The 23,289-nt window shown below is 32.2% G+C and overlaps 2 protein-coding genes across 3 annotated transcripts; one reads left to right on the top strand and one right to left on the bottom strand.

The window, feature by feature from the left end:
- Positions 1–477: 477 nt before the first annotated feature.
- Positions 478–5,278, top strand: LOC123718877 (secernin-2). Its single transcript, XM_045675830.1, has 6 exons — positions 478–711; positions 1,764–1,960; positions 2,209–2,515; positions 2,699–2,890; positions 3,001–3,135; positions 3,214–5,278. Exons 1-6 carry the CDS (start codon positions 559–561, stop codon positions 3,421–3,423), a joined length of 1,194 nt encoding a protein of 397 aa, XP_045531786.1. The 5' UTR covers positions 478–558; the 3' UTR covers positions 3,424–5,278.
- A 2,226-nt stretch (positions 5,279–7,504) lies between these two features.
- On the bottom strand, positions 7,505–23,235 carry LOC123718451 (protein male-specific lethal-1-like). 2 transcript variants are annotated; one of them, XM_045674945.1, is made up of 12 exons: positions 22,539–23,235; positions 21,392–21,517; positions 20,192–20,288; positions 19,826–19,985; positions 18,609–18,712; positions 13,222–13,353; positions 12,536–12,807; positions 12,301–12,394; positions 12,047–12,195; positions 11,463–11,587; positions 9,830–10,033; positions 7,505–7,950 (listed from the first exon to the last, which is right to left on the bottom strand). In XM_045674945.1, the coding sequence occupies exons 1-12, from the start codon at positions 22,917–22,919 to the stop codon at positions 7,878–7,880; spliced, it is 1,917 nt and encodes a 638-aa protein (XP_045530901.1). In that variant the 5' UTR covers positions 22,920–23,235; the 3' UTR covers positions 7,505–7,877. The 2 variants fall into 2 exon arrangements, with proteins under 2 accessions (XP_045530901.1, XP_045530902.1); XM_045674946.1 differs by lacking the exons at positions 7,505–7,950; positions 9,830–10,033 and adding an exon at positions 10,832–11,327.
- Positions 23,236–23,289: the final 54 nt, after the last annotated feature.

The following is a 23,289-nucleotide window of genomic DNA, read 5'->3' as shown; positions in this document are numbered from 1 at the left end:
TAACATTTAATTGTAACGGTATCTATAATTTCACAACGTCAGTGAGACGTTTGTGATTAGAAGTAATTTTAATATTTTATACTATATTCACTTTGAACTGTTCGGCTACTACAATTTCAAAGTAATTTGAAAGCGGGAAAATTTAAGCCACTGTTACCAGAATGAAAGTTAGAGGGCTCTATTTTTAATGTATGGTTATGTTGTTTTTACTTTGATGTTATGCTTATATAATATATATTAACAATATTTTAATTGAGTAATGGTACTCAATTAAAATATTAAAATTTACTCTATTACACACAACGTCTTATGATTTTTTAATAAAAACATTGTAAGCGAAAGTCTATTAATAGTCAAACATTTAAAATATCTGTGGTAAACCTTTGACACTCAAACTTTTTAATTATTAAACATTGACTGTTGACAACGTCAAACTTAATAAGTTCACATTACAATTTACATTTCTGAATTCTGTGATCCAACTTAAAAACACGTAAATTTGTTGAACATTATTATTGTTTTATTCTTTTTGAAATAAACCTAATAAAAATATAAGTAATGTATTACCCTCGGTCGTGTGATACGTTTGTTGTTTTACCTCCGCTAACAAAGGAAAATGTCGTAATATTTGGTAAAAATTCCGACCGGCCGCAGAACGAAGTCCAAGAAGTGATTTTGGTGAAAAACAGAGTCCGGGAGTCCAAACTTAAGGTAAAGATTTTTTTTAGTACAATATGTTTTATAAAGAATAAAAGACTCGAATGATGTCAAAAAATAACATTTATTATTTAGGTTCTGGGTGGGTCATATTGTTTATTTAGGTTTAATATTTTTTAATATTGACATACATAAGGGATTGTTCCGTTATATATATCCTCGGGTATGACGTTTATATCTTTCTGTCCTATTCTCCCTGAGCTAAGAGCAAAAGAATTTCCTCATACTTTGTCATATCATCATTATATTGCATTTAGTAACATGATGCTTTAAACAATGTATCTGTCTTGATTAGTCTTATAAAAAATAACTTCAGAATTGTCTTTTGTTAACATATCTTTTACACATTTAAAGTAAACACTTTTTTACTGGATTGAAGAAGGTAAGGATAATTATATGTTTATAATAATTCATAGCTTCAATCCAGTAAAAAAGTGTTTTCTATACTTTGATTATTCTATAAAGGTTTTGTAATTCCTATGTCAACTAAACAGCTGTTATCTACCTATGCTATTACAATATTGTCCAATATTTCTCAGTTTACAATTAATAAGGACTTACCATTCTACACCAGTAAATAATATTTTGTGAACATATGGTTTTGCATCATAAATGTCTATAATATTCTGATTTCATTCTTTAATATTAACCAACTGTTGACACCGCTCACATGTGTTCCAAATCTTAATAGTTGAAGAGTAATTTTAAATATATCTTATTTGAATATTGCTCTATCTTATTATTTCTTACTTCCTCTCAAAAGTGTTGAGGACTACTTCAAACCCTTAATTATCGGGAGCCTGTCTGATAGAGCTAACCCACCACCTTGATCCTTTGATCCTACCCATAGGGCTCCATCTGTAGGGCTTAGGGATCCATAGGGTTGTGAGATTCTTACTTTTCATAGTTCATACATACATTACATATACTATACAGATAAAATATAAACATAAATTTCACAGTTCACTGGCTAGCAAGCTGTATATCTTTTATGTAAAATTGATTTATTCATATCGTCAATATCTTATACATTACTGTTATTTTAGTGTACTTACATCACAATAGATGAAAGTCCCAATCAGATTAATGATGTAATGTTAAGTAAGCCAGCATGGATGTGGGGTGCAGAAATGGGTGCTAATAATAAAAATGTTGTGATTGGTAATGAAGCTGTTTGGACTAACAACAATGAAGGTGATGGTGATGCAAGACAGAAAAGGCTATTAGGCATGGATTTAGTCAGGTAAAAGTCATAATCATAAACTTGAATAAAATAAAAATGTAGTAAACTTATTTTAACTCTATACTCACACACACAGTGAATACTGTGTAATGTTTAATTAATATTGGCCATACGGGACAGCAGATTCCACTTCCAGATTTTTAATACTCATATTTTTTAAGCACTAACTTTGTTTAGATTATTTAGCTCAGTGCTTATGTTTGTGTCTTTTCCCTTTTTTTGGAATAAGATTTCAGTACTTCTTCCAGGCTTGGTCTGGAGAGAGGGAACTCAGCTGAAGAAGCTTTAGACATCATAACAGATCTTCTTGAGAAATATGGCCAGGGTGGTCCATGTTCAGAATTTGATGATAGCCACTTCTACCACAACTCTTTCCTCATAGCAGATCCAAAGGGAGCCTGGGTACTAGAGACAAGTGGAAAGCTATGGGCTGCAGAGAAAATTAATCAAGGATACAAAAACATCTCCAATGGTCTCACAATCAAGACCAAAATTGATAAACATTCAGAAAACTTGTTTGACATAGCTGAAAAAATGAATTACTGGGATGGAAAAGTATGCCTACAGAAGTGTTTTTATATAATTAGTTTCATACTTAATACCTTTAAACACCTTGGTTAGCATTGAAATGAAAGAGACTCCCTATTGAATTCATAATAATATTATTTGTTGTTTAATTTCATAAAATATAAAATAAGGGTTATTTTATAAATATCCAAAAAAAAAAAGATTTTTTAGGGAAAACTGGACTTCACTTCTGCATTTTCCTCTGGCGGTGACGAGATGCGACAAGCTGAGGGTGAAAGGTTGCTAGGTGCATTATCCTCAGAAAAAACCTTTGACATCAAGGCTATGATGAACATCTTAAGGCACAAGGATAGTTGTATATGCCGAGGAGTTGACGACACTTTTCCAACGCAGGGCAGTCAGGTGCGTTGAGCAATCACCAAAATTTAATTGTTTATTGTTAGACATTTAAACAGTGATTAAGTTAACATTCGTTTTTGAATATTGGCTGAAATATTAAATGACCGTTTTAGGTGTCATCGTTATCTGCTTCGGGAGTGAGCGTACACTGGTTTACGGCCACACCTGACCCGAGTGTTTCGTATTTCAAGCCGTTTATCTTTACACCAAATGCGATAGCATCCACTTACACCGTCAGCCCTAATGAGGTAATTGTTCAATGGCATGGTTATCAGACTGGCCGTAATGTGTTTCTCAATAATACACAAAATTTGTATAATTTGCAGGCAAAAAGAGAACATTACCTGTACTCTCTCCACTTGAAATACGTATCGCGAACAAATAACGAGGAAATTACGGAAATCCTTAAAGGCGTGGAAGATGAATGCCTCCAAGAAATAACATCACTGATACAAAAGCATGTATCAGGCGAGACGTCGGAAATTGGCGAACTTTTTAAGAAGTGTGTCGAAACTGAGATCAAATTGTATGGTTAGGCTGCTAACCAATCATTTTAAACTTATTTTATATTCATTATTCAGGTATTATGAGTAATATTACATCAAATTGAAATACATCGTTTGTTATGCTGATACTCTTTACACTGGCCGGGCAGTTGTCGGTCTGTACCCGAACGAACTCGTCTAAAGTCGGAACTCACCCTGCATCTTCTACCGCATTTACTATGAAGTGTTTAGAGGAGATTTCATCATCTGACGTCCGTCTTTCTACAACTGAGCGTTGTTTAAGGCAATTTTTGCCCACCGATATGTTGAGCCAGCTACCCACTGAAATACTTCCGAACCAATTCGACTTATGGTCTTTCAAGAAAAGTGAATACAAATTCTTAAACGGTCGGCAACGCATTTGGTGCGTGCTGGCAATGTGAGTCCATGGTTGGCGGTATCACTTAATATGGGATGAGCTGCCTGACTGTTTCCCCCTGTTACATATAAAAATATATAGTCTTATTAAGAACTGCATCAAAATCGTTTGATTCCTTCGGTCGTAAGTAGACATAGAAATTGATATTATCAAAATTAATCTTTAGTTAATCGAGAACAATTTCATTTAGTACCTTTGTTATTGTATATTACATACTTAGAGTTTCAATTCATGTTTTTATAATGTTGTGTATGAATAATCAGTCTTATTTTAAACGTATAGAACATAATAATATTAATATTATTATGGACAAGTCTAGTCAAGTTTAGACACGCGACGTGAACGTACCGTACCTCTTGTTCAGAGATACTTTAAGAGCTTGTGAAACTTAAACGTTTTACGTTTGCTTTCTTAACGTCGAGATATTGGTCGTCGGTCAAATGATTGGTTTTCCGTTATAGTGTACTAGTTTAAAAATATATCAGAAAATTAAGACTACAGATACGAATAATGTTATAACTATAAGATATATCTAGATTTAGAATAGTTGAAAGCCTTGGAAAATTGGTGAATGATATGATTAAGATGCACTTTTCATTGCTTAACGTTGTGATACAAAGGCCTTATTTATAATTTTAAAATGAAATATTGTCATTAATATTGCTATACATGTGTTGCTTACGTTTAATTGTAAATGACAACGATCTTTGTCCTAATGTAGGTTTACAATTTTAACACCAAACTGATTAAATCACCAAAAAAACTACTATTCGTTTAAGTAATATGCACTCTCTCTTTAGCGCAAGATTGAAACCTAATCGGTCACTCGAGATTAGACTGAACCCTCCCCGAGTCTTATATCATCTATAAGAATATGAAAAGAAGGCTTCTATGGGATTCTTAGTCAGGGGTTCAGGGAATACAATATTCAAAAATAATTTAATAGTTAAGAGATTTTATATATAACGAATTTACTTTACTATGCACAACAGGCACAGTACAGCTCGATTCATCACTCGCTTAACAATATTTTATGAAGTTATTGTAAGTTTAGTAGAATTTTATTAAAGGGCTTGTTGACAACGTCCAAAATAGATCTTTTCATACTTAGTATGGAGTAGATAGTCTGCTGATAGGCGCTGGTCGTGCTAATCTTTATAATATAAGAAATATACTGATGTAAGGTACTTAGGACTAGTTATTAAATTACGTCGGGTGCAATCTCAAATCTTAGCACTAGTATATGATCGAATGTAGATCAATATAACAATATTGTTTGTTTTGTATTGTAGTTTTTTATTTTGATGGCTTCTACTATAAAATCAACCAGAAATTCTGCGGCACCTTCTCTGCGCCGTTTATTATTCTTATTCTTAACATAATAAAATAATTAAACTATGAAAATAATGTTTATTATTAATTATAGTATTGTTTGCAAAAAAAAAAAAACAACTGACATTATCTAGAAAAATGATAAATATTGTCATAATTATTATTTAAATGCTTTATTTTAGTAATAAAATGTTAATAATTTTATCTTTGTTTTTCTTAAAACACATCAAATTGATAACTTTGAAAGACAAATAGAGACACTATTTACTGGGGTTTGTACATTTGTAGTTTTCTTACAGGGACTAACAAATAAAGAGTTTTAGATTCAAATGATTTTATTATTTAGTAGACAATCTAAACCATACTCAAGACTTGTATCACATTCATATAATTATGAAAACAAACTTATTCTTAAATATTATTTTTCTGCTGGATAATAACAAAAAGAATGAAGGATCTGCAAATATCACTTTCAGCTATGATAATTAGTTATAAACATTAATGACAAACAATAAAAGTGATATTCAGCAGATTTTATTCGGGTTATTATATTTGGGTCTAGAACATTAAAACATTGTTTGGCAAAACTTCATAATTCTCGAGTAGAAAAGTCGACTACTTGGCGTTGAAATGAACATCTAAAAGGCGTACTTAAAGTTCTAGTCTTACAGCTAATTAAACACTTGAATTATGGACTATAACCCTACGATGTGAAATGTATTGGAAGTTATGGAAATGCAACATATAAATGTTTAATTAATTTTAATTAAGTCGACAATTCCAACGAAGTCTGAAATTTATTCAAAATTTTGAACAGAAGTGAAGAAATAAAATAATATTGTTAGTAAAAAAATGTATTTGAGAATGAAAATACGATTTTCAAAATCGTAAAAAACACGTAAGTGACCATAAGGTACTTTTAAAGTCTATATATACAACACAGGACAAACGTGTGACATTAATTATTTCTGTCTCAATATTAATTTATGAGATCTTGAAAATGCTCGAATATACAAAAGCCAGCCAAGCGAGTATACCACGATAGCTCGAACCGGCCTTTGGTTGAGTTTTGTATTTTCGAGTATTAAACGCAAACTGTTATAGACAAAAGTAACATGTCGCGAGACCTTTTAGTAATAATAATAAACAACAAATCTTACACAACAACTACTTGGTGATGGTAAACACTTATTATTAATACCGCCAGAATAAAAAACACCTTAAATCGACAAAAAAAGGTGAAATCGATTTGCATTCGCCACAGACTTTGCGGATAAAACATTTTTGGCATACAAGGATGATATGATTCTCAACTTTGGTGAGAGCTCCAGGCACACTTTTAATTGAAAAAATATTCTCCGGCATTAACGCACTTATTCTCTATAGCGAAATTCCTTCAAAAATGTATAATATAAGTTTATTGTTCAGTTTTTTCGCTACATAGAACCCATTTCACGTAACAATAATCTATTTCGAGAGAATATTAGGTCAGTCTAAGTAATACTGAATAAATATATACTAATTACCTAAAAAACAATACCATTCTTAGGTGTTCACAACTAAAGTCCGTCCGTATCACCTCGTTCCACAACATTCTGCCGCGCACTGCCCCATTGTGAAATCAGCTGCCAGAAGTGATATGTCCGATTCCCTCAAAGGCCAGAAACACATTCGTGAGCCCCTCGAGATGCAGGTGACTATGGGCGTCGATCAACACTTGATTCAAGTAGTGCTCGTATTTAGTTATCACCTAAGCAACGGATAAAGCGTAAAAAAGGCATGTACATGCAGACGGGAAAGTGGAAACATGATTAACTTGAATACGTTTTAAGATTAAAATTCACAGCGGAGATGGCCTTCACATATTAACAATGATTTTATGTTTAACTAATTAAAATATTACTAAAAATTTACGATTATTTAAGCGTACATTGGACTAACACCAAAAATTTGCTATTGATTGAATATAAACATCGAGGCTTGTCTAAGGCGGAGAAGTCTTTTATGGAAATGTATACAAAGTACCAAAATGAAATAAAATTGTTTATTTTACAAGTGCTGTCACAGTGAAGTTCTACTTCGACGAGTAGGTTTAACTCTGTGCGCCAAGCCTTTTTGGTGAGCCATAAGAGTGGCTAAACAAGAACTTTAAAAAATTGCTTTAATTTTAATTAATTTCATAAAGCGCAACGATTTTTATTAAATTGCAATATTCTAGAAAAATGGACTTGAACTTTAATAATAATATGTTGAATCCAAATGAATATATTATTATTAAAGTTGTTTGCACAGATCCAGCCACAAGTACGGACCATAGAAATACACTTAAACGTACCTTAGAGTAATATCAGAGAGCTATTCATGTTTTACACACTATGGGGAGGATAATACACTAGCCACTACTTTGACAATTTTGAAGCCCTAGCATCCATGAATATGATGCTTCTATAATCTAAATAGAACACAATTACTGTATATATAATTAGGCTATCTATCTTTTAACAGTTATCAAGTTACATATAATTTTAAAATTATCCCCAAGCGATAACAAGTAGACAGTCGACACCGTCATAGAATGCTAAATATAGCAATACAATCGTATAGACGTGATTCGTATAGTCGTAACTTAAGGCAAAATCGAAATGTGATGGATAGACTAGAGGAAGACAAACCCAGCCACGCTACAGCAAAGTGCTTACATAAATGCATATTTGACGTTTATACCGTTCTCAGATTAATGTAATGTTTTCGAACGTTTGGAGCGTTTTAACGCTTTCGAAGTGCGAACCCATGGCAACATGAAATTTCTGAAATATAAAAGTTAACATTAAAAGCTTTCTTTTCTAATTAAATACACAATTTTAACATTTCTTTATTAGCAACATTAACAAGGCAATTACCGTACCGTTAAAAAGAGTATATGTATTAATGTGATTTTTAACTGCATGATTGAAAAGCATGCTTCAAAATTAATAATTTGAATAAGAATTAAACCAAGAAGTACTAAATATAAGGTAATGGCAAGCGATAGCGCCAGTCTTACTCAGAAAATCAACCTTAAAATACGCCATGCAGAGAACCAACATCCAATACAGAAAGCAATTATTTGAATACCCATCATTGTTCAAATGAAACATAACATTATCACAGGTAAATGAGTTTACTTTTAATTAATTAATTACGTATGGCTCTAGTCTGTTATCGACGTAACGTATATTCTCGTGATAACGTCCCGCAACTGTATATGGTTAAATTCGAACAAATCAAGGTCAATTGAACTACTTTACTTTACAATAAATAACACATAGCGAAACAACCAAACCGCACTATAGAAAATCGATAACTTTTTATTTGTCAAGAAGGACGATTGAATTGCATACGCATAGAATCAGATGCTTTACTTTCATTAGAGTATGTATATATATATATATATATATAAATGATAAAAACAACAGTTTAAAGAAAAGGCCTTCATTTTATTTCCTTATCGACAGGATAGTGAATAAAAATAGATTTTTTCATTACCTTATTATTAAACAACTAATAAAGCTCATACCTATTTCAATAAGTAATTAAAAGGTATGATTACTAATATTTATATCATAAAATATTAAAAGTTAAAAAATACAAATTTTGTAAAATGTTTATCTTAAGTATGTACTTGAAAAAATATGTGTATTAATGTGTTAATTATACCGCGAAATTTACTACCATAAATAGTTCAACATTAGAAACTACAATAGATATAGATTTTCTGTTTCCTGACTCGTATCATACTTTTTGTGAAAACTTCCGAAGCCGCACGTATCCGCGGCTGAGTTTAATAAATGTTATTCTTGAATATCTACGCTACAAAACAAAATCAAATGTAAAGCAGCGGGAGAATTAAAAAAAAATTCAAATGAAATGCAAAATTACTACATTATATTAAAGTTCCACTCTTACACTATTTCAATATACTTTTAAAAGTTCGTCAATAACAACATTAGTAAAAACAATTTTAGATATGCCGTTGTTGTACCATTGTCCATAGTGCACCGATACCTTTATTAGGAATTAAATTAATGATTAACCCACAAACACTCATCAAACAAATACATTCCATCATGCTTAAGTGAAAAAAAAAAGGATTATGATGCAATTTTTCCAGCAAAAAATCTTAGCAAAAGCTTGTATTGTGCAGGTGAAATGAAGACAGCCTGAAATGATAAAACCAAAAAGTGCAACAAACCGCGTATGACAAATGCATTAAAAAGCAAGAAAATGCTCAAGACAATTATTAAGAAACCAATTTGGTGCTGAGCAAAGAGACTGAAGTGGAGGAGTACGAAAAGTAACGGGTTATCTTCTAATACTGAAATGAAATATTTAAATTCGACATTTATTTAGGTAAACACTTATTCAATCGAAACACGATCCACGCAATTAACTACGCGGTACTCTAGAGAAAAAGTGAAAAACTACAAACTTTCTAACTGCCATTTATGACATTGAAGATTTATTTTCGATGATTTATGGATTAATTTGAAAAGCCACTCGATAAGCTAGTATTAAGAATTGAAATTTTACTCTAATCTAAGCTATAAGCTATAAGACTCTGATATTTCATTTCAATACAAAAGAGTAACACAACCCTCGCAGTGCTGAGGTCGCCAGAGTTGGGCCTCCAAACGCTAGCAAACTTACGCATGTGGTAAATCAGGAATGTCCTCGCCGAAAGCACCAACGGGCAAACTGAGCGCGATTTGTAATTCGTGCAAGTCTCGCTGGGGCCGCGGCCACAAAGTATAGACCGAAGGGGGAGTTACGGGCATATTCGACCACGAGTCTTTATGCCGCTGCCGCAAACGTTCCATATGTCGCTGCTCTCTTATCCGTCGCATGTGCCATCTGAATCCGCCACAATCCGTTAACTTCGTTTTACGTACACACAGCCTCGGCCTCGTCATTACAAACGACCTTGGAGACCTTCACTTCAGTGAAACGTTTCTAGTACTTACTCACTTACTACTAAGGTCTTATCAATGATAAGAAAAAAAAAATATACAAACTATTTCATTGGCTACGAGGATTGAATCTCATTTCTCAAGATCCCCGAAATTTTATTTTAGGCATGCTTGTCATAAAGTTAACTAACTACTGATTGTGATATGCATTTAAAACTTATTCATTAACCTGTACCAGTACCCGCTGTTAAATAAAAAAACATAGTGTATCTTTTTGTAATATTATTTTTTAGTCGGACAACACATGGGACAACACAATCTATGACTGATCGGTCGATACTCTACTCAATCAGCGTAATACGCACCTTTAGGCCTTTCGGTGTCAAATATACTCTAAGGTGAATCACAAGATATAATGTTTAAACAAAGGGTTGTTGCTGAGATAATTTAAGACCTTAACTCCGGTGAGTTCTGTTCGACTCTCGATCATTCGCGAGACATTATCGACGCCATTGCACGCCTAATTGCTTTTCACGTCTCCATTTTTATTTAATTTTGTCATATTATTAAAAAAAATAGAGAAAGCAACAACTTTGTGTTAATTAGTAGGAATTAGAAATTATATTGTTCAGAAATTAGTGAAGTATTGAATGAAAATTATGAAATAGCACAAGTCTTACGAAAGAATATAGAAAAACCAAGAAAATAATAAATTACTTTCTTTCGTAAAAAGTTATTAAACTTATTTCTCTTAATAAATATGGTTTATGTACTAATATATATTTTATTTCTTCATGAGCTTTTAATATTCTCGTTCTTACTCAAGTAAGTATAAAAATTAAATGTGTTTTCGCTTGTGTGTGTTAATTGTGGCCGAATAATTTACTATTGTCAGTGCTTACACTGTTCAACCTAAAAGTATTTTTTTTATTTCAAAGAACTTGTAAAGCAGTGAAGACGCAAATAAATAAACTTTATTTACAATATAACAATATACAAACCTAATTGTGTTTTTTTTTTCGTTTTCTTTGTAATTAATACAATTTATTAAGGAAATAACTAAAAATATCAAGTCATACAACGGACTTACAAATGCGACGAACGTCGTTATATCAACAAGCCCTTTATTAAAATTTCTAACTTTGAGTTCACCTTAGAATATAAAAGGCGTATGTGATTACAGATGAAGGTCTTCGATCAATTTTAAGCAACAGGGTTTACCGTTGACGTATCCTTCCCTAATTAAAAAATATCAACACAAATTGAATCCAGCAATTTCCATCGAGTACTGTGTTTGTTACTTAATTCTAATAATTTAAAAATTAATCCAAAACATTACCCTACTTTCGTGATAAATTGAAAAGAAAAATGACCTTAACTGGCGCCTTTCCTCCGTTTCGTGTTTATTGTGACGTTTCTCATACGTTTTATCATTTACAAATTCAGCACAAACACAATGGGTGTCGGGCTCGTACTTATTTTCGCGCCATTGCGGAACCTGAAACATATTTCTTTTTGTATATCTCACGAAATTAATCATCATTACAGAAAATAATGCATTTCTTTGTAACGCGAGTGAAGTAGTATAGTTCGATGATTAACTTAAGAGCCAACAAAAAGCTGTGAATTTTGATCCAAAATTGAATTTGTATGCAAAATAAACAGCTCCTGTTAACCCTTAACATTAAGCCAAAAATCTGAAAACTTTATCCTTTCTTAAGGCAACAACAATGGTCGACTTGTTCGAAAGTCTATCGCAAGCTGTGACTTTTGATACAGATAGTCAACTGTACCAAAAGTCGCAGCTACGACAGGCCCTCGATATCTTCTCTTCTTACTGCTCCTGGTTTACAATTACAAGTGTCATAAAATTCTGTAAAGGTAAATTTTCTTTAAAATTTAATACTTGTGATGAAAAATTGTATTCCATAAAAAATCTTCTCTCTATTATAATTACCTCGACATTGTTTAATAAGGCTAGATCAGGGTCGAATAGTTCGCTATTAACTCCAGTCGCTAGAGTGACACACCAGTCACATTCTGGGTCTCCAATTAGAGTGTGGAACGGCTCGTGTACTGCGAAGCCGGGGAGAGGCGACCTTTTTACTGGAATTGCATTAAAAAAGTACAAACAAGTACACAATTGGAGTTGTAGTTATTTATGTTTGGAATTAAAAAGTAGCAATAAAAAAATTGAAAAATTAAAAGTACCTCTTTTAGCACGTGGCTTTTTTGTGTCTTTGCTGACACCAGTGGTGGAAAGAGCCCGCTTTTTGGCTCGAGACGTACTCGGTTGCTGTTCGATCTGTGGACATGCATTTATATCATATAATTCAACAGTACTTTTCTAACACATGAAAAAGATCCATTTAACTAAACACCAACTACCGCCACAAATCGGACAAAGCGTTTCCCGTAGTGCTCGCGAATCACTCGAAACACTGACCTGCATATGTCGTGACGCCTGGCTAAGTGAGTCATGAAGTTCTTCTATACTAAACGATTGTTCTAACACTGGTTCCCTCGGGTCAATGGGGTAATCGAGGTTTTCTTTAGATTCCATGTCCGGCGTAACGTTTAATATGTCAACCTCACACTCCTCACTATCAGACACTATATCCTCGATCGCACTTTTTCTGTTTTTGTTCACAAATAAATGGGACGCCGTCTTGCGTTTCAGAATTGGATTCTCTTGGACTTCTTCAAATTCCGCCTCCACTAAAATTATACAAATTAATTAACATGTGTCAAACCTGTATGACGTCTAATTATATAACATCTCAGAACTTAGAATTTATTATAAATATATATTTTGTTTTATTTTTTTGTATACATAGGTAAAAATTACTAACTGTACTTTATGTTTATGTTTGAATATACATTCCGTATTTGGCTTTAGTGTATAATATATTTGTTTGGATATTGTTCAGTGAGTAGCTGTAGGAATGCTGATGAGCAAATAAATAGATATAAATAATTCTATTTTACATTACAATTATAAGAAATGTTTTATATAACACAAGATATTCCACAGAACATTCATAAGCCACGTTTCTCCAACAATTTTGTTTCCCGACAGCGAAACTTGGGAGGAACTTCTGGTTAAATATATTTTACATAGTAATACAGTACCTAGTTGATACGGATCTTCTCCTGTCGGGGTAGTATCGATTAGTCGTAAGCATTGAGCAAGAGATCCTGTCGATTTGTACTTGAAGGCTTTCTTGAATGCAGGACTCTGGTAGCTTTTCCCAACAGCAACAGCTACAAAAAATGTTTTATTAAATCCAGAGTTATGTAACCTAACTTTAGTTTAGTTACATATAAATATTTTTGGTAACGTTAATAATTAGAAACGTAAACCAAATGTAAACAACCGTCGCAAATTTGAAGCCAATATTGATACACTATTAAATCGTATTTTAACATTATCGTTTTCGATAACGTCCAATAACATAAATTTAATTTAGATTTATGAAACCTTAGATAGGCTAAGTTTGTTTTTGTAAGCGTCGCAACCCCGCTAAAACCCTTAATTTTGTTTTAGTTATAAACGCATATTTTAAACCATTTATGTCAGTTGTTACCGAGCTGCAAACAAAGCGTTTAATTTAAACTTATTCACCACCGAACTTAACTAAAAATTAAATTATTATTATGTAATTAAATAAACATCCTGATTCTGTATTTACATTTATATACAATTGAGAGCACATTTAATGTAATGTTTTTATTTATTCAGGCATAAAACCACTTAAAGCATTTAATAAATAATACCTAAATCTCAAATCGTCACCTGAGTTTAAATGATGATTGATGAGCGATATATTTATTAGGCCTGTAGGGTAGGTATTGAACCCTCAACATTTAAATTTTTAGTAGACGCACTTCCACATAACACTTACAACTAATATTTTCACGCAAATCATCACTTTTTAAGTACCTTCAATGGCAATAATATATAAAATTTTGTTTTAGTTATGTACGTGACTATTTTAGTATTTTTTCCGGGATTATGAAAGAAAATGAACATGTACACAAAAAACCTGTGCGACAAATCTTACAACTTTTGAAAACCACAATTTGTTCAAACTTACTGCTTGGTACACTACGAGGTCATTTTTGTGAAAATATAGGCACACCAAGAATTCTAGCAAAATTTCGCCAACTTTTTATTAAAAAAAAAAAATTCACGTGAATATAAGACCAATTCAAAAACGCAAACTTACAAAAAGTTACTGAAAATCGCGCCTATCGAAAGTCGCTACTCGATTCATAGACTTTAGATATAGACAAGGACGTTTTTTTAATATTTCTGATGGCATGATAATAATTATTGTCATCTATCTGACATGACACCTGTCATATAGCTAGATTGTCTATAACTTATCATTTGAATTTGAACGAATTACGCTTATGAATTATTATATTAATTAGATCATTTATAAAATACTCGTCTTTGAAGGGTTTTCATATATTTATATATGTTTACTAATACTAAAACCGAGCGTACGCCTTTCAACCCTGGGGTCGTGCATCCGAATCGCGCTTGAACCATGTCGGAAAATATAGTGAGACATGCTTTAGATCGAAAATTCGACGTTGTGGCAGGCATAGAAGGCCTATGATCACTTGATTATGAAAAATAAATGATGATGAAACATGATGAATCTGAAGCTTATATCGCCATTGTTTTTTTAAAGTATTTTAATACTAAGTCTGAATGTTTGATAAAAAACACATTACCTTAGGTTATCTGTATACTATTTGCCGGTGGCAGTTATTATATCTCAGCTAGCCGCCTGTTCAACTTCCCACGGCAGGACGTTTTTTTAATATTATGGAAGTAAATATAACCTGTAGTCATGTCGTTTTTGAGTTAATTTTTTACAAACATAAAAAATATAATTACTTCATAATATTTGTATAAATAGCTAAATAATCATAACATTGTCGTCTTTTACTCTTCCCAAGTCTAATATATCAGCAAAATTTTAGAATTTTCGTCGGCAAAAACCAACTCAGGAATTCAGGCACCTCTCTTTCGGATTCTTCGCGATTATAACGGGTAGTATTTATCCGGAGCTGGATGTATTTGGTAATGGGCTGATCAATTGTTGCCTATTTCGTACCTAAGCCGTTGTTTAAAAATTTTCTGCTTAACATTTTCTTGGTATTTTTATTGTAGATTTATTTAATCTTGAATACATTTTAATAATATTTTTTTTTGTAACTTTTATGTTTACCTAAATTGTCATACATTTTAGATAAAAGATTTAGTAACATATACTGTAAATATATCTATAGTATTATGTATGATGTGGTAAACTTGTATAACAGATTAAATAGATTTATTTACAATCACAAACTGTCGAAACTAATAGTTCGATTATGACGTGATCACTGCATTTGAAGAAATTGCTTCGGTAAAGATAACCAAATTTACGTCAACCATTTGAATCTACTCAATGGGATGGTCATTTGTCATTCTTTTCCTTATGCGCTCTAGCCTTAGGTATGTATACTTCCGATGAGTTAAATATTATGCAATACTACGCTTTCCACTGCCACATATGTGTAAACATACAACATATAACTTCTGTAAAGAAGATCTTTTAATTGAACATATATTTGAAGATCAGTGTAAATTACTGTATTTCAAAAGTAACTCTTTTGCATTATGGTTATCTAAATTATGTACATTGTGAACAAAAACGTTGGCGAGTAAAAAGAGTAGCGAACAAATTCTCGCCAGCTTTCGCCGATCTACGCTTTTGATTTTAGAATTGAGAGTAAATTGTAAATTAAAACTGCTTTTTTTGTTTTGCCGTTCATAAGCGTACCCACCAGGAAGTATAAACAAATTTTGAATGGATTTGTTACATCATTTAAATTAGTGACAAGTTGCCGTGTAAGTGTAAATATCTACAAATTATAATCTATCATGCCATGTACACTGTCAAAATAATATGGCTATTTGCTGATCCCAGTAGGTGGTGGTATATATGTCTCTTATGTAGAAATGACGATAATTACTGAAAAAAATTAAATAAAAATAAAAACCCTTTATTTAAATTTTTTACAAAATTAAATTCAGTAACAACCACAAACGAAGTATAAAATGTCTATATAATAAAAATAACAAAAGGTGATTTAAAAGTCTAGTATCTGTTACGAATAGTGTCCAAATTCAGGTATTTTTCCATGTCATGACAGTCTTTAACTATTGTACTTTCCTCACTGATGGTTCCAGGCGTCATCCTCCCTATTTTCCGTATTTTATAACAGATCATTTCCTTTTCATTTAATATCGTATTTTCATCTTGTTTGAAAATAACGCATCGAAAATACCTCTTAGTTATTGAAATGATTTCGAACACTTGCTCGAGGCAGTAAAATAATCAAAAGAGATTCAACTCGAAAAGCAATACTTGTGTCATAGACAATGCATGGCTCTTGCCTTGTCTTTTTAATATTTATCTTTCCCGGACGTACACCCAGCTGATTTCCTTTCTACAAATGGGTGATAATAACTAACGACTTCTTCCTACCAGCCCGTCTCTTGCCTTGTACCAAAGATGATGTAAAACGTGTCCGAGATATGCCACTTTCCGTATTTTAACAGTCTGCATAAACTTTCGTGTCCTCACGGTTCGTTGTACCGATCTGTTGTTTTGATCCCTAGTTCACTTTTTTTCCTCACATTGTACCTATCATACCGTTTCCGAGGGCCGTTGAATTTTAGGTCGTAATGAAAATGGAAACCAGAGGTGGAAAAAAATTTCAAAATATAGATTGAATGCACGGCTTGTTTTATTACACCGATATCAATTATTTGCACGATTGTGCGAGAAACACCAAAGCACTTGTATGTCTATCTTTTTTCGGTGATTTAACATTTTTGCCACCGCTATCAATTTTGCTAATCAAAGTCTGTTAGATCACACCCCTCCATTCTTCGTGGTATGAAAGTTGCAGCATGATTTATGTACATACTGTTAATTATGGCGGCCATATGATTTTGAGTTTTTCGACTAAAACATCCATCCCATCAAATTGCCAGTTTCTGACCAAATGCCGCTGTGTTTGCCGATTGAATTTGATCCCGATAGGCTTTGTCATTGTCTTGGCAATCTCTATAAAAAACCCCAATAGTTCCCCTACCATCCCATACCACCCTACAGTCATGGATGATCGAGGTAGCTTTATATAGTATAAAATAATATTTCTTCCACGGAGTTGTGGTTCGTCTCTGTACATCAGATTTGCAATAGTTATTCCAAAAGATATTTGCTTATCAAGAATTAATCTACGTCTACATAATCTAATGGTTTGTCGTTTAAATATATACGATGTCTAATGTCGAATAGAGTTAATGATTAATTTTATTTTGGCTCAATGTATGCTCTCTGATTGTAATGAGATTATAATTTCTTTCATATCTCATTTCATAATACAGTTTAGCATATCTTGTCTTACTCCTCCGTTTAGTTCGGTATTTTCTGATTATTTTTAAGTCTCATATAGTTTCCTCAACTCTCTAAGACTTGAGAGCAGACAATGTTGCTGAATGATAGATAATGTCAAGCTTTTTGATTACTTCACATGTACGGCAAATGCGATAATCGAGATATTTTTTGATTCATGACGTAAGAAAACGTAGATTTTTTTTCTATTAGACTACGTAGACTATTTTTCTAGTTTTAGCTTTTCGATTGCTTTCAATTAAAATTCCGTGGCTATTGTATTAGTCCTATTATTTAGACTTGTCGTCTATCGTGAAAACAAAGAAATTATATAAACAGGCTGAAATAAACACGAAAAACATTAAGCTCATAATTTTAGGAAAATTATAATTTTTTAGGCTGGCTATCAGATTATATATATAGCACGCTTTATTGTTACTCTTGTTGTTATAGCTATATCTAAAAGGTGATTTATGAAATTATAAATTTTGTTATAAAATTTTACAATTGGTCTATGCGGAAAGAGAAATGTGGTGGGACACGAGGTCATTTCAATGCTAAATTAGCTTTTTTATGTTGATTCTAGTTTGACAAATATAAAAGTTCGTATGTATTTTTAGTAAATAAATAAAGAATTATATTAATTCGCGTAACTAGGCTTCCCTTTCCATACAGACTCTTAACGTAATTCGTCCGATGTTGACAAAACTAATTTTGACATTTCATGACTCATAATCGCTTTGAAATTGTTTTGTTTCTTTATTTCTTATTGCCGGTGGACGACCCTAGTTAAAACGGATAATCTAATATCTGATTAGAAATATCTTAGAGACTTTATACTAGAAGTAACTCAATACAAGTAAACGACATAATAAAGCAAAATAGCCGAGGATATTTTATTTATTTTTACCAGCGTTTGAATCATATAAAATAGTTACAAAATAAAAATCAAGGGGGTTCGCTAAATTTTAAACACTAAACCCAAATAACTTGTTATATAACATTTTATACGAGGCATTTAGTATATAGCAAACGAAACCTAATAGATCTTACCTTGTGGCGTTTCAATTTGCTGCTTTGAGCGGCACCTGGTGGATTTGCTAGTACTTTTCCGCTTTTTTCTTTGAACCATAGGATTGGTTTTAGGAGAGGCTTTCCTGCGAAGTTTATGTAAAAGCTGTATTTGTAGATACGCTCAAACCAATATATAATTATTAACTATCTAGACTATTGTATTCTGTATATATTGAATATTAGAAAAAAGGCTACATCTTATCTGTCATCTGTCATATTATCAATGAAACAGTCCTCGACGAAACCTAACTGCAAAGCAGTATTAAGAGTTAGACAGGCGAAGATGTTTTATGGGTATGCAACGTTATCGTCGATTCGGCTCATCAATGTCCGATTTGTGTCACGTAACTAACGAATAGAAATCAATATTATAATTATCGAATTGGATTAATTAATGCTTTTGTCACTCCAACGCTTTTAAAAGCCATGTTTTATACAGATTACTCTCAAGAACAATTAATGTCATACTGTCAAACAAATCTTGAAACGAAGGCAAGGTAAACGCAAGCATTGATAAATCAATTAATGTTAATAATTCATTTAATACAAACTCGCATATTGCACACAGCCTTGACATGATCTCTATCTCTATCTTTAGGTTATGTCTCCAATATTAAGTCTCAAATCTCTCTCTCAAAGTCTTTCGTCTGGATTCAAATTTAAGGATTTCAGATACATGATTAATTGGTGAAACATTACAGAACTCAACAAAATCTGTAAAATATTAAGTAAGTTGTATGTATCTTGAAGGTTAATTTTCGCCCTCGCAATTTACTAAACATTAAGATTAACACTTATAATTCTTTTTGATTTTAAACTGTCTACGTTTAATCTTTCTAAAGACTCTTTTCTCTTCTACTGTTTATATTATATAGATCTAGAAAAACTGTGTAGCATTTCGGTGTTGGCAAACCGTTTTATTAAAAATCAAGATATCAATCAGTATTTTGTAATATTTCGCTCAACATAAAAATAATATTAATAGTTATTTCGACATCAAACACATCAACACATCAAAAATTGCATCGCCACATTGATGATGGCAACTTTATTCAATGACCTTACCGGGCTCTAGTCGCTCAGCAAAAATAAAAAGAAAATCAGTCATCATCGCTTTCATTATATGATATATATCGCACAGCTTCTGGTCTGAATATACAATGAACTTTATGATAAGCAACAACAAAATTTGTTACCTATTCATGGTTTGGCGTGGCTTAGCCTGGCTCTGTGGCTCCTTACAGTTCGCCTTCTTCGTCCGGGAACGTTTGTTCTCAATCATTTGGCTGGCACACGTTTTTAACTGTGTAAAGTTTGCTCCTACAGCTATTTCTCTATTATGTTTTTCAATGAGTGCTGAAAATAAAAAAAAACGAATATACAACTTTTCTGTACAGTTGGATAACTAACATCAACATAATAAAGTAAACGTATCTCAATGAAAAATCCTCTTCGATGGCTGTATGACAATTAATTTCCATCAAAAATCACTTAAACATAGAAAAATATATCTACATTCATCAAAATACTGTATAATTGATTTAGTGATTAGAAAATTATACCTTGTGCAGAGATTCGTGCTCGCTCAAAAATTTCTTTTAGGTCATTTTTTCTTTCTGGCGACCTGTGGCTTGTAACAGATGGATACAAATCAACAATCTGAAAACAAAATTAATGAAGAAAAGTTACACAAGATCTCATTTATTTGATTTAAACATTTAAGCAGTTTTGTGTAATTTGATAATCTATCAAACTTCACACTCAAGCTTCTATTTCAAAGGATAGGAAAGGACCACAGATCTCCATTGGCTAAGGTCCTGACATACCTCCCTCCTCCATTCACTTTCATGATATTCACCATTAATGCTTGTTAGTTATGGGATCTTTTAACTTGTCACTTCTCTAGTACAGGTTTTGGTCCGCATATATCTGACTAGGCCTACCCAACCCAATTGCACCAGGCACAGTTTCCGTGTATATTCTACTTTTAAGGCGAATTTCATTCTTCCGTTCTACGTTGTCAAACTACCTAAGCATTCTTTTTCGTATTCTTCTCACTACGTCCTCTTTCATTCCACTCCTATCATACAATATTACACACGAACTTATTAACAGTCTCTTTAATTCTTTCGCTACCACACCCAACATTCACTACCACATGTTAACATTGAGACAAGCACTGATTTATGCACAGCCAGTCAAGCCTCATAATGTCACTCTTGGCAACACAAGCAAGCACAAAGGAATGCAGCGCCACATTTACTCTGTTACCAGCACGCCTTTCTATATCATCATCATACATTCCATAATGAGTAAACATACATCCTAAGAACACCAACTTAACCACTTGACTATGACTGTTGTCATACTTATGTCATGTATTATACAAGAAAAATATAAAATAGAGTATAGCTATTATTTTTGTACATATAAATAATAAGAATTATTAATGTCAAAGGTCCCCAAGACAAATATATAGTGTGGTACAATGAAATAACTCAATTATACAAAAGCAATGACAGAGTTTCTTACCAGATGGTCCTGTCCGTACTACATCCTGGATTCGAAAACTGGCAATAAATAGCAGAATAAAGATATCATCAGACTATTGTGTTTTGGAAACCTTAACTTTGACGTTTATCATACATTGAAACACTTTTAAAACTCCTGGAGACCCTGCTGCTTTATGTTCTATGTGCATTCTCAACCAAATAAACTATTATTACTTATTGCAGAAAACTAATATACAAGTTTAAGCTCACCTGAGGCGATTTCTGGTTAATAGTTTCAGACGTGACAGTGGATGTAGGCTCAGGTGGGTGGTATGTCATTTCGTGTGGATCACAAGCAATACTTAATCCAAAAGTACCAACTAATTTTGCCTTGAGCTGAAAAGATGCAGTGAATTGTTATGTCATGTGCCTTTAAAAGTTCAGTTCTGATCTGTTTTAGTGGATACTATATGTAATTAACATACATTGAGAATTTCCAATGTTCAATTTTTTGTTACAATATATTCTAAAATGAAGCAAATAAATATATAAAAAAAACTCTTAAATCTTTGTGAATAATCTTTAATCTGTTAAATTTTATTTACACTGTGTCTTTACATACACATATATCAATACTTTAATTAGAATGATGAATTACAACTGATTTAATTTTTATAAATAAGAGGGCTTTATATGTATAAAATATCCAATATGATATAAAATTGCTATAAAATTTAAAATCATCTCCTAATCTGTGAGTTCACCTCATTAAGGAAATTTTTATTATAAAATTGTAAGAGCATAAATAAGAGTTATTTACATATTTTACTTAAAATTTTATATTTCTTCACAAACACACATCTTTACTATTGTTACATTACAACAATATATGTATAAATAAATTTTTTATAGTTAATTATATATATCTCATATCTTACTTTTACTTCTTACGAGTACAAACATACATACACTTTCAAATTACATGTGCTTGAAAAGTTTTTAAGTCAGTTAATAATCCTATTTTACCATAGATTAAATAAGCTAACATTAGTTATTCATTACAATATCTCAATTAGTTTCACTAAGATTACAAACATTAGTACTTTAATGAGCTAATGAGCTACATCTACATTTCAACTATAAGAACTGGTCTTGGTTATGTACTAAAGAAGTTGTTTATTAATTTTGTATGTCTCATTCTATATGTAAACCAACACAATTTAATTTTGAAGATATGAAAAATTCACTTAAAGGTTTGATCTCTTGTTAAAAAATCTATATTGATTTCATCCAAGTGAAAACATAACTAAAACTGTGATAGTTCCACAAATCAAGCTTAAACTGAATTTATTTCATATATACTACAGACCTTTACGAAAATAGTATACAAATAAATAAATAAAAAGTATGAACTCACCGCATTATTCTCTAGTTTCAGTACTTGGTATAATTTGTCTTTCTTTGTAATTGCCTCGTTTTGTTGTTGTACTAACTCTAAATGGTAAATTAGTAAATCTTTCAAACGCTTATTTTTCAGTTCTAAGGCGTTTAGGTGCTCATGGATTTTATTCAAGTTAAAATATTTGTCTTCTTTTTCTGCTACTACCAGTCGTGAGGCTTGTTCCACCTCCTTATCAATAGGAAGAACAGTTCTTCGTCCAGGATCCGAATGGCACGCGTAAATATGGTCAAAAGGAAACCTCACGAGATCATCCTTAGGGTCCAACTGATTAAGTGTCGTCAATCCAGTCGAAAAATTCATCAAATTATTTTTATTAACACTATTGCGACTGTTCATTTTTAAAGAAAATAAATGTAACAAACCAAAGCAAGCCTACCGGCTGTCAAACCTCATGTCTTTATGTCTTTTACGGCCGAAACATTACAGCTGGGCGAAACACGGCGAAAACCGCCGAAGCCCGGCGGAAATTGTACGTCTATGCATTACACCAATAATTTAACACTCAACCGCTCACACAATAAATGAGTACACTTGCAGTTATACTATTCCGTTGTAATCAAAAAAAAGCTAAATTTTCTATAAAACATTGAACAAATAACAAGTGAATTGAATGCTTTCATATAAAGCTTTCGCCTAACGATGGCCATTGGCCTAACGCCTCATCGGTGTTGCCGATTACGGAAGTCTATAATACCCGAATGCCAAG

This window comes from Pieris brassicae, chromosome Z (assembly GCF_905147105.1).
Source record: "Pieris brassicae chromosome Z, ilPieBrab1.1, whole genome shotgun sequence".
Lineage (NCBI taxonomy): Eukaryota > Metazoa > Arthropoda > Insecta > Lepidoptera > Pieridae > Pieris > Pieris brassicae.
Note: the sequence above shows the minus strand (reverse complement) of the source record. Positions and strands in the feature narration are given on the sequence as shown.

Coding starts and splice junctions, on each gene's coding strand:
- LOC123718877 (XM_045675830.1), top strand. CDS start 559: ATGTATTACCCTCGGTCGTGTGATACGTTTGTTGTTTTACCTCCGCTA. Junction 712..1,763: donor TCCGGGAGTCCAAACTTAAG/GTAAAGATTTTT, acceptor CTGTTATTTTAG/TGTACTTACATCACAATAGA. Junction 2,516..2,698: donor TGAATTACTGGGATGGAAAA/GTATGCCTACAG, acceptor AAGATTTTTTAG/GGAAAACTGGACTTCACTTC.
- LOC123718451 (XM_045674945.1), bottom strand. CDS start 22,919: ATGAACAGTCGCAATAGTGTTAATAAAAATAATTTGATGAATTTTTCG. Junction 18,713..19,825: donor CCACGCCAAACCATGAATAG/GTAACAAATTTT, acceptor TAAACTTCGCAG/GAAAGCCTCTCCTAAAACCA. Junction 7,951..9,829: donor ATTCCTGATTTACCACATGC/GTAAGTTTGCTA, acceptor TTTATATTTCAG/AAATTTCATGTTGCCATGGG.